The sequence below is a fragment of the Columba livia genome, chromosome 2 (assembly GCF_036013475.1).
Source record: "Columba livia isolate bColLiv1 breed racing homer chromosome 2, bColLiv1.pat.W.v2, whole genome shotgun sequence".
Lineage (NCBI taxonomy): Eukaryota > Metazoa > Chordata > Aves > Columbiformes > Columbidae > Columba > Columba livia.
Window position 1 is genome coordinate 138,930,790 of NC_088603.1, and position 12,705 is coordinate 138,943,494.

The window sequence follows — 12,705 nt, forward strand, 5'->3', positions numbered from 1 at the left end:
ATAAAAGCTGGATACATTGTAGTATGATGAGAGACAATCAGCTTTTCCTGATTCATTTACCAAAAAAGGAGACCGAGAGGTGTTGCTCTTAGAGTTTTCGTATGCAGAATAATGAGGTGTTAAAAGGCTGATTAAATTAGATGAGAGGCATAATGATAATATATATTTAAAAGCTAGTCCAAGTTAAGTTCATTTAGAAACAAGGAGTCATTTCTATTTCGTCATTCACAGTGGAGATTAGTGATTGGCCAAAAATACCAAGAGCCGTGATTAATTTTGTACAGTTAATGTCACCTGTTCAACAACATTTTGAAGTTATTTCAAAGCTGTTCTGCATCCACTTTGAAGCTGTTTAAGCCTCTCGTGTCTTAGCTGCGGTCCCAAGCTCAAGTGGCTCAGCAGGAACCCCTTGTACCCTTACGTGGAAGGGCTACATCAGTTGGCAAAAGCATCTTGGATTTGGCTCAGAGCAAACACACTCTCTCTGAGTGAGCAAGAGTGAAAGGGAGAGGTGAAGCTCACATCCACTGGTATCAGATGCTCAGACACAAAATGAGATTAAACTAAACCCAAGATTTTCAGTTTTTTTAGTAGTATTGCCATCAATGCAGCGCTAGCACTCAAATATTGTTAAGCAGTACCCATGGACTTGTTTCCCTACCCTGTAATAATACTCATGGTAGATAGGATTGTAATCTCAAACACTGCATTTAGAACAAGACTGCAGTAAATACCCTTGTCCCCATAGGTGACACCTGAGTCATGCCAGTTGGGTGTGATCCCTCCTGATGATTTATAAATAAGCCTTAGAATCATCTTGCCCTCACTACCTTTGCAGAGGTCTGCCAAGGTAGGCAGAAAGCAAGTGTTGTGTTTCTTCCTGGCATTGTTACAGTTTTTGGTCTTCTAAAACTGCTCTGAATTTGGGGAATGACATTTTAGGGAGCGCAGCTCCATAAGGGAAATGAAAAATCCCAATAATTCTTCAACTCCATTATTGAATATCTGGAGAAGGTATGCATTAGGTAATGGAACATATTTGGCAGTCTCAAAATAACATTTTTTTCTTGCTCTAAGGTGTTTTTAACCATTTATACTTCCCTATGCTAACATCTGGAATTACGTTATCTATTTACTTTGGTGCCCTTCTGTCAGATTTCAGTCTATCAGTGATGCGATGCAAGCTACTATGAAACCTTCCACGTACTTTTAGCAAGATGATAAATAGGTACCTATCAATAGACTAGGCAGAGCCCTAGCTGACAGTGTTGCAATTGTAAAATACAGAACATTGTGTTCACAGCCTGTTTGGTAATGTTAGCCTGTACTGGCTCCTTCTTTCAGAGGCACAAGTGTCTTTGGAAACTTTGTCGCCTTTTAATACCCAGTTGCTCACGGGTGTGCCACTTAAATCCCGTAAATTTCAAGAGCATCTCAGCATGAAGTGTCATGTAGAATAAGTAGAGGTTACGAGTCTAGCACTTGAAATGTTGTACGGCAATCACATGTGATAAGGCTTTCTAACAGTTATGTTGGACATCTTGGACATTATCACAGCCACTAGAAAAACAAAAACCTTCACATACAGTAAATTCAGCATGCATAAAATAAAAATCATTTCAATTCTCAGAGCAGTAGTGATCTAAAGCAGTTTGACCTAAAGCACATTTCTTTAGCCCCACTGAATCTTTGATATATGGGCTTTCTAAAGCCTTCAAATTAAACACTTCATCTTCTGTCATCGGATATCAGTATATGAAATGAATTAAAGCAGAAGGGCGGAACAGACTAGTCTGCCAACTGAGTTATGCAAACTTGTTTTTTTATTAAAGTACAAGACTATTACAGCTCATCTAAAGAAAATTTCAAAAAGTATATTAGATAGCTTTACTATGGGACTACCTGCAATGCTGCTGTCTAACAACTCACGTGGTATCAGTCATGCTTTTAAATCCTAGGGGAAACATCTAGAGAACATAAAATAAAATAAATCTAAAGAAATACTTGCTATAAACTAAAGCTTTAAAACCGAATAACCTTTTGACATCTTTGATGCCATTTTACATGTAGTTCCAAAGAAGTACTACTAACTTCATAGCAGAGCTTTAAAAATTCTACAGACGCATTACTGTTTGCTTTCAATTTTGTAAGATTCTGATACTCAAAAGATGGCAACTGTTGAATGAGAATCTGCACCACCTTTTAAATTGGATTTTTTGTGGTCTAAGGGCAAGGAAAACATGAAAGGTTATGCAAGCAGGCTGAAGGAATGAGAAAGAGCTTCAGCCTTGGACTTTTTATTCTTTGTGCAATATTCATAGAGTAGAAATATACTTTCCATACAAGTTTTAGATTATTTTAAAGTGTTTGATAGAGCTTTCTATGTATAAGCAGTATTTTTTTTTCATTTAAAGTTTACCAGGTATATTAGTATGCATGCGGCCTTCCTTATGTCCATTACAAGGTTATAAATAGCACTTTAATTATGGCTTTAGCATGCCTGTGCCACACCACTACAACTACCTCTTTTTATATAGAAAATTTCATCATGTCCTGCTGCAAAATCACTCCTGTATTTCCAGTGATAGGCTTGATTTTCCCACCCAGCAATATTTCAGTCTCAGCTTCACCAAAACTCACACAACATTTGACACTGAGCTTTTCCCAGAAGGTGCAGCACTGAGTTTGGTGCCCAGGACCTTCCCAGCAGCAGGATTACAACTGCTGGTCTCCCCACCATAGAGCAAACCCCCAGCACAGGAGCAGAATTTCTCTTCCCACCTCAAACACTCACATCAGTGTTTAAGCTTATCACTGCAGTCAGCGGAGGGCAATGGGTCTTTGATTCACCTGAACCACTGTTGGTACCTGTTTTCCATAGAAATGAAAGATTTTGGGAGGGGTTGCAGCCATGGGAGGGATCCCAAGAGCCTCCTGATGGCACCAGCTCCATGATGGTGCCTGTACCAGGTGAGCCTGGAGTCAGCCAACATGGTTCCTACCAGCTTTCCTGCTTCTTTGCCAAGAGCTTCAGGTTTTATAACTTGCTTTTCCTACTGCGCTGAAGGGGTTTGTAGTTGTGAATCAAGATCAGACTTGACTTGTAGGCCAGCCTGGGCAAGCCAGCGTTAAATGTCTTCTGGTCAGCAGGTGCCACCAGCCCAGTCAGCAAACAAAGAGAGCTTCTTCCATGCTATTCCTGGCAGCCCTGAAAGCTTTCTCTCCCACACAGCAAACTGGGAAGCCCCAGGAGGGGCTGGCTTCAGTTTTCACTCCCCACACTAGGATCACCTGGGCATCTGTTGGTGATGTGGCCATGACATGGGTGCAGTACCTGCTTGCTGCCCTGCTGGGGCTTGCTTACCCCTCACATTTCTTCAGGACACAGACCCAGTAAGCTGAGCTGCTCCCAGACTTGCATGGTGCTCATGGCTCTGGCAGATATTCCTGTTTTTCAAGGTAGTGGGACCTTCCTTGGTCATTTTCCCACCTTCCTCTTGCCCTTGTGCAAATCCCAGTTAGGCTGATGTCTGGGAACAGGCCATTAGATTGTGGCCAAACCCCAGCAATCAGTCATCCAATCTTTGATCAGTGACTGTGCCCCAAACACCAGACTGTGGGAGGACCAAAACCTCACTAGGAGTTTTTTATTACATTCACAAACTAGTTTGACTATTTTTTAATGGTAGGTCAGTACTAAAAAATTGGTTTGGGGCAATTTTACTGTAACTGTCCTTACCCAACTGGAGTTTATAACCACACGCATGGCCTTTCTCCTGCTTGCAGGAGGGCAGACTGTGGCATTAATACTTAAATTTTCTACATATAAGGTTTGTGTTTATTTTTTAGTGCATCTTTTATTGGCACACACTTTGGCTTGCTTGGTCTCCAGGTGACTGCCTCCACTATATTTAGCAATAGCTTTGTGTGGAAAAAGAAAAAAAAAAAAGAAAGAAGGAACTCATTGAATTATAGCAAGCTAGTTTCCTACAAAAGCTGGACCTCGACAAAGAAGATAGCATGATAAAAACTTCAGCCATGAAATTCAGTACAGGAACAGAAACATTGCTGTCAAGAAGCGGAAAATGTGCTTATGTAACATTTATCTGCAAATGGTTACAGCTGCTGTTGATGTTAACCAGTCTGAACAGTTCATGGAAGCGCTAAATAAAGAGCTATTCTCACTAGCAGCTGTCCAAAAAAAAAAGAAAAAGAAAAAAATTTCCTGATACACAGGGCTGAGTGCTGTTATGAGGGGTATTAAGGGGTTATTCTGGATTTACACCATCATTGCCAAGAACACAGCTATAGCTCGGTCTAGTTAATTGTCCTGACAAGAGTGCAGAGCTGGCCTGGTTAAGTAATTAGACCTGTAAGGGAAAAGGGGGTTGTGTGTGGAAGGAGCTAATGCATTCAGTTATAATGAGCTACTGTTGCAGCAGTGCTATCTTTTGTGGAGAACAGTTCTGTCTGTGAACAATGGTTCATTCTAACTGAAACAGGAAATTGTGCCTTGCAATATTTCAAAACAAATTTGAACATTCTTTTTAAAGGGTGTGCTTTCTTTAAGCAATAACAAATACAATAAAACACTTCTAGAGGTTGATTTTCAGCCAATGATCCTAGTGTTTCACGGCTGTAAATCATGAGAGCCTACACAAAGTAGGAAGATTAATTTTGTCACCTCCGTTTCATATGTGAGACAACAGAGGGACCTGGAGCACATTTCAATTTGGAATCATGACATTGCCCCCCTGTAGCACCCATGCCTCCATGGGGCATGCACTCAACAGCACTAACAAGTGCTCCTGGAGAAGTAGTCCTAGTTTAGCCAAAATAAGATACAGAAGAAGAGACCAAATGTCTTTTGATCAAATATTTAGGTTAAACGGGCTGCCACTGGTCTTTGGCAACCAATACCTGTACAAGGTAAGAATAAGTTGATAAGTACAGGACTTGTCTCCCTTTGCCCAACACGGCAGATTTCCTGCTGCATAGCTCCCAGAGAGGTGTCCTTTGCCAGATTGTGCCAGATACAAAACCCATGTGCACAGAAGAAAAGGGCCCACACCACACACAAAGCAAAACTCAAGCCCCTCTGCTGTCCAGTGAAGTTTTGGCAGCTGAGTCTTTGCAGTGCCAGTTCCAGCCAAGCTTTCTGAAAATTGGTTACTGGTGCAGACTGCTCCCGATTTAGTAGATCACAGCAAGTTTTGTAAGCTGTTAATTATAGAGTGCACTAATTGAATGGCTCTTAAATGACTCAGGAGATTAACTTACAGTGTTTTGCTTATTTTTGCTCATACAGCCCAGCAATTTTCCCTACAAGGAAGAGATTATGTCTGTGAACCCTACGTGTCTGGTTGTGATTATCCTCCTTTTCCTAAGTATCATTTTGGCATTTAAGGTAAGTGCATTACTGTGTATTAAGTCTGCTTCTGGTCATGGGTGGAATGTCCCTTGCTGGGAGGACTAACTTCAGGAGAGATCTAGGGAACTACAGACCAGGCAGCCTGACAGCTATACAAAGTGATAGGCATTCTGGAAAAAAAGCAGAAAATCTCATAGACAAACACATCAACATATGGGCCACAATAGGGACCAAGATGCTTGTGGGAGGAACTCATGATACAAATGCCTTGAAGGAGCAGGTCAGCCAGTGGACAAGGAAGAGCCTGTTGATACACACTTCTTGGTTCTCCTAAAGGTGTTTGGCAGAGTCTCTTATCAAAGGCTTTGAAAAACACCCCAAGATGTGTAAGGACAAGAGAAAAGGTCATCTCACAGACTGCAGCTAGGAAATACAGAATGAGGATAAATGATCAGTCTTGACAACAGTGAGAACCTTGCTGTTCAGTACAGTCCTAAAAGATCTGGGAAGGGGAAGGAAATCTAACAACAACATTTTTTGCAATGTAATTCAAAATAGGGAGAACAATCAGCCAAGAAAGCTTTACAGAAGGATCTCGTGGCACCGGGTGGCTGAGTAATGAAATAGCAGAGAAGGTCAGTGGTGATAAATGCTACATAGTGGGCACAGAGGAAGCACGATCTTGTTTCACAGACACTGCAGTGGACTCTGAACTAAGAGGGACTACCTGAAAAAGAGATCTTGTAGCTGTGACAGATAAACCTGTGAAAATATTAGCTTACTGCTCAGTACTGTCAAAACAAGTAAATTAAATGCTAAGAATATTAAGAAAGGAATAGAAAAACCAGAAATCTAAAGATTTCTTTGTCAGTTTTGATGTCTACTGCCTCTGGAAGCATGCATTCAATTCTACTGACCTATCTCAAAAAGGATGTTGTAGAACAGGCAAATAGATCCAAACAATCCCTCCTGGAGGAGACAATGTAAAGGATTGTCACACCAGACAGCAAAACGGCACAGGAAGTGATTATTTATTTGTTGTTATGCAGACCTTGTGGGTGAGAGGGCTGGAGGTTGCAAGTACCAGATGAAGTGGAGGTGTAGCATTCCCTAACACAGCTGGAAAGGGCTCATGTGAAACCACCACGCCCAGGTTGATGGTCCAGCAAGGTTGGTCCCCACCTGTGGTGTGGGGCAGAAGTCCAAAAGCAGCTCAGAATAAGATCAGACAAATCAATGTGTGAAAAACAACCACCTGTGGCTCAACTAGTTGCCTGAGACCTCTTGGAAAGTATATTTGCCCTTTTCTTGTGCCCTTCTGCAAGTTTCTCACAGCACAGTGCTGTCATACTTGTAGTTCTCTTGTTGGGTTTTATTTCAGAATAGTTCTTGCTCTTCCTGTGGAGAGTGATTACACATTAGACTAGAGAACTCCCAAAGAGCTACAGAATACACACTTGGCAACATGAACAGAGAAAGTTACTGTGACAAAAGAGGTGGATTAAATTATTGAAGCGACTTCAAAATTTAAAAACAAAACAAAAGAAAAAACAACCAAAGAAAACCAACAAACACAACAACAACAACAAAAACCAGATAGAGTATTTTAAGGTGTTGGAAGTTATAATCACTTTTCTTTTGTGATTTAGAAATACAACTTAGCCTTCTATTTTTGTCTATATGTATGTTCACAGTCATAGAGTTGATTTTACTTGCACCTTTAATAAATATATATGAATGTATTAAACACATAGATCTGTCAGACAACACAAAAGATATGCTTTTTAAAATTACCAGTTGCAAATATTAACTTGTTTTTACCCCAGGTGGGTCTGGTGTTTCGTTGACTAAGTATGGCAAGGAAGTCTCCAGCTTATGAAAGAAATGCAACTAAAATTGGAGTGGCAAAAATACTTAATAAAGAAAAAAGAAACCAAAGAAATTAATAGTGCAAAAGACTCGTTCTATTTTAAAGTAGCTAACACATGTTTTTTTCAAGAGTATATGTGGTTCATATAATGCTCATTCTAGCAACACATTATCGTGCGAATGAGTCACCAAAAATGTGACTCACACAGAAACACATACTAAATTCTAGTTAGCATTTTCATTTGCATTTCTTGTGTTTCCAGAAGAGCTGCTATGCAGATTTATGGAATCTGCTCCATGAAAAGAAAGCTGAACACTATCAGATGCATCACACGTTATCACTGATAGACTTAACAGATGGTATCACATTTATATACTGAAACTGAAAATGTACTGTGCATAAAAATACGCTTGAGCTCCCTCTTCCTCTGGAGTTCGACTAGAAATAGGGAGAGAAACCAAACATGGCAACCTAGGAAAAGCTGCAGTAGGAAAACCTGCCTTCAGTTGGTGGGAAATACGAAACAGAATCACATAATTCCTCAGAACCATTTGGCATCATGACAGTGTTTTTTTGGGTGAAGCTACATCCAAAGGAAAACACAGATGAGCAGAAATCAAGATAGAGTAGCATTAAATGGTGGTTTTGTCCTTTTGCAGTCATGGGATTGGAGAAAGGGAAGGGGGGGACAAGAGAGGGTAGTAAGAATGCAAGCCAGCTAACCACACACAAGCACTTGTCTTTTTAGTCCTTAGGATTTACTTGGATGCAAAGCAGCTAATGGATATTTCAGGTTCTTTCACACCAAAATGTGTTATTCCATTTACTATATTTGTCTAGAATCTGAACCAGAGTTACACACCGTGAAACGTAGGTGCTTCCTGTCTAGCTAAGGAAGGACATCTAGCAGCATAAATGTATTTATATACACGTGTACAGGACTTTAAATGGCACATAGCCAACATGGTGGCTTTTGAATTGTGCTCTCTTCTGCAGCTGTTTTGGGGAACAGGCCTCGGTTTCCTCTGGTTGGCCCCACTGAGACTTCAACCACCCCCCCATGCTCAAAGCCCCAAGACCCAAATGATCTAGGCTCAGGTGAACACAAGTACAACCAGAATAAACCCTTCTCCAAAGCTGCCCTGAGCACTCTGCAGCAGCAGAGTATGGCCTCCTCTTCTTTTTTGGCCTTTCTCTTTCTGGAAGATAGTTAGGAACCTAACACAGTTGCCAATGAGGCAGTTGAAAGCTATTCCAGCTCAGTGAGACAGACTGATCTTCAGCAAACCGAATATTAACCCTGATCTTGGTAATATGCCCATAATCTCCATGTATGAGGTGTTGAGCTTGAGAATTAGACCACTCTGCATGTGCTGGTGTCCTCAGCAGATGGAAAGGGTTATGCAGAATGAAGTTTTGTGAACCTGAACCTGAGAGAAGTTTTATCACATTGAGAGATTTTGTGTCTCGGCCCATGGAAATGATTCCTGGCAAGGCTAACCCTGGCCTGCAGAGCATCACCCCAGAGTCTGTTGCTTTCCCACGGGGGTGATGAAGTTGCAGTCAGGACCATGAACACATCACCAGCAGCCAAACTCTGACTCCCAGTCCCAGGAATGGCCAGCACAGAGCCACAGCATTGCCACCTGCTCCATCAAAGCCCGGGGCAGGTCCCAGCACTGGACTTGCTGGTGGCAGGGTATACATGGCTAACTGGTCTGACATTAGCATCCTTCTGAAATCTTCATATAAATTTGAATTTGTGTAGAAATCTTTATCTAATTTTTACCAGTTATTGAAGACCAGTCCAGCTCTGTAAATAAAAAATTCAAAGCAGCTGGAGAATAAAATGGGACACAGTGCAAATGGCTCCTGTGGGTACTCTGTTGGGTCTGCAGTGTTCACCCTGCACTTGCTGCCAGCAAGGGAGCTGCCCAGAGGTCTGCTGCAAGTGACCCAGATGGGCATAGACTTTTCCTTGCTGCATTACAAGAAATGGCAGGATACAGCAACTTCTAATTTCCACAAACATGCCCATCAGTCAGCTGGTCTGGCGTGTGTCTGATGAGCAGAAGTCATGCAGTACGTTACTGTTGTTATGCAGCTTAACGAGGGCATATGCAATAGCAATATTGAAAGGCAGAGTTATAAATTTTTGTGGGTTTCGGTTCCTCAAGGGCTCAAGTCATTTCTCACCATTCAGATAGGAAGACTGAAAGCTGGTAGGAGTAGGCATGGTTTCCACACTCTGCTCCTCTTTTACACCTGTCCTTTCACATGGGAGCTATTAGGGCTGTCTGCCTCCCCCAAACACATCTGTCAGCAGCCTGTGCTGTGGTATATGGAAATACCACCAGGGGTGGATTAGGCTAACGTGATTCAATGCCTTTTACATATGGCCATTCCAAATGTGAACATTGGTCTCCTGAGAGAAAAATTGGTGTATTTATAATAAATACTGTGTGTCCAGCCACACATTTTAAAGCAGTATTTGTAACCTGAGCTAGGTTTTTCAGGGAAAAAATCGGTAACAATCACATTTAACAACGCGGCAGCATCTGTATAAATCAGTGATTAGAAACAAGATTAAAGAAGAAGCTACACATTGAGGTAAACAAGTTTCCATGACTCACAACTCGCAGGCCAGCATCACATGTCCAAAGCACTTGGACAAGGACATGGCCCAAGCTGCCACTGCTCTCAGCCATGTGTGGGTCAGTGTATTGGGGCCAATACCTGGTGTGTGCCGGCTGATGACCTCTTTAATTCAAGGGCTGGAACAGACGTCACCCACTGAGAAACAGCCCGTGCATGCAGGAGCAGGGCTGATTAGAGCTGGGGCTTGGAGCTGTGAGAGCTGTAGGGCTTCTTTGTAGGGTTAAATATGTTTTATTCACCACATTTAGTGGAATAGGAGCATTCAAAAGTAAATGTCCCACTAGCTTCTCCCAGATAAGACTGTATTACCCGAAACAGGGCTTTCACCAGCTTGGAGTTTAACAGAAGAAGAGTAGAAATTTCTTGGCAGATAGGTAGGCTTAATGTAAAGGGTTTATTTTAAATATGGGCTGTGTCCCCACAGAAGTGTACTGTATTCAGTCTCTGTTCCGTAATCTCTCTTATGCCTTTCTCAGCACATGGTATCTGAGCAGTGAAAGCTACTGAACTACTTATTGCTATTTACAATTAGTAACAGTGGCATTTTTATTTACTTCTGGAAAAGATGCAGTTCTCCATGTATATGCTTTACACCACCTGTTTGAGTAGTGTGGTGCAGGTTGGCATAGCTCACAGCTCAGGCTTTAGACCCAGCCTAACCTTCTCTTGGGACTCAGCTCACTCCAGAAATCTTTTGCTCTCCTCATTTGATGGTCAAAATCTGCAACACCTCCAAGTCATCCAGGGTCTGTAAGATGCTGTAAATAAGAGGAAGTAGGGATTTCAGCCAGCTCAACCTTGGTGGAAAAAAAAACTCTTCCTGATCTGCAAGTGAGTCATGTGGCATCCTGAAAAACATAGCTCGTGTGTGACAGTTCTGGAGAGGGAGGAAGCACAGTGCAGCTCAAAAGGATCAGAGGCTTTTGGAAGGTCATCAGTGCAAGTGAGTCACGAAAATATGACTCATTGGAGTGAGACACACATGCAAATCCAACAGCAGTGGCAGTGTAATTTGCAAGCACTAGGTTTGTGGAAGAACAGCTATGCAGAAACTACCAAGTAAAAATATAAGTTGGGCACCACCAAAACATGTTTTCATCGTCACTGTTGTGTGTGACTATGTGGGAAGCAGAAAGCTTCAGAGGGAACTGCCTGGTCCCTGGCATTCTGAGGATCTGGCTCCTGCTCCTCTGCATGTGTTATTCCTTCCTGTCTTCCTTTTGCTCATCTCTGCTGGCCAGACTGAAATCTCTTCTGCTGGTGAAGGAGATAATGGATGTGAGCACTTTGTCCAATCAACTAAAAAAAAAGCGGAGGCAACTAGTGGTTTGCCAGGCAGCAGCCCTTCCCAGAGTCAAGTGAGCTCCAAGAACAAAACAGTCAAGTTTATGATCCTGCAGTAGGATTATTGTTGCAATAACTTTTTTTTTTTTTTTGCTTTATACTGAAAAAATTTATGTATTTGTAACAATAACAGTTAAAAAGTCAGAAATAATTTCAGATTTCAAATAAGCTTCTAGTCTGGCAGTTTTCCCTAGTCAGGAAGACCCCAAACCACTCAAATCAAATGGAATACATTGCTATAATGTCAGATTAAGTGAAATAGAGCACTGAAAAACGCATGACATATAGAATCATCACATAATCATTGGCCAGACTTCCACTCACAAGACAAGGAGGGTTTCCTGTAATTTGCTTTATGATTCTTCAGTTCTCAGCGTGCTTGTGCTCTGCTTGCTAGTACTACTAACACCCAGCTAACAATGTTTAAACATTCTTATCATGGAGGAATCTAAAACTGGTTTCTATTTACTTTTTACTGCTGTCCCTGAGACATTCTGCACAGTAATGAGGTGTGTGACTGAACTAACATCTCACTATATTTCTAGAGAGGTGTAAGAAAGACAGCCAGCATATGTAACCTGCTCATTTTTAAGTAAAATGGAGCTTATATACTTTACCTATATTCAGGCCCAAAGAAACAGTTTCTTTTCAAAACAAGTCTACATTTACTGCTGTAATATCAAATACCAGAATAATAAACTTAATTCAGCTATGTCTGGATTGCAGTATCTTTCCCTAGATGAAGCAGTTCTTAGTGTGACACAAGTCTCCATAATCACAGAATCATGTAACTATAGAATGGTTTGGGTTGGAAGGGACCTTTGAAGAACATCTGGTCTAACCCCCCTCCTGGTTATTCGGTTTTTCAATAGGTCGGGTTGCTCAAAGCCCCATCTAACCTGCCCTTGAATACTGCCAATAATGGGGTATCCACAGCTGCTCTGGGCAAGTTGGTTCAGTGTTTCCCCACTCTCATCGTAAACATTTTCTTCCTTACGTCCAGTCTAAATCTACCATCTTTCAGTTTAAAACCATTTCCCCTTGTCCTGTCACTACAAGCCTTGATAAAAAGTCTCTCTCCATCTTTCTTATAAGCCCCCTTTATGTATTAAAAGGCCGCAATAAGGTCTTCCCAGAGCCTTCTCTTCTGCAGGCTGAACAACACCAACTCTCTCTTGTATGAAGAACAGTGTCAGTTTACTCACAGAGCCCCTACACATACTTACAGTAACTGCAGCCAGCAAAGTCACTGTCCCCTGCATCTATCAGGCTCATATTGTTAGCTATATAAGAGTAGAAATGCTCTAAGAGAAAAATGCATGTGATACAGGATAAACAATCCATTTTCCTTGCAGGGTTACTTGATAAGCTGCGTGTGGAACTGTTACCGATACATTAATGGGAGAAACAACTCGGATGTGTTGGTGTACATTACCACCAATGACACCGCGGTAAGGATGTT

At 41.6% G+C, this 12,705-nt stretch overlaps 1 protein-coding gene across 1 annotated transcript in view; it reads left to right on the plus strand.

The window, feature by feature from the left end:
* LAPTM4B (lysosomal protein transmembrane 4 beta) overlaps nucleotides 1–12,705 on the plus strand; it is a 60,950-nt gene that overhangs the window by 28,322 nt on the left and 19,923 nt on the right. Inside the window, 2 exon segments of the mRNA XM_065054066.1 lie at nucleotides 5,309–5,407; nucleotides 12,599–12,694. Of these exon segments, the coding sequence (XP_064910138.1) occupies nucleotides 5,309–5,407; nucleotides 12,599–12,694 (195 nt within the window).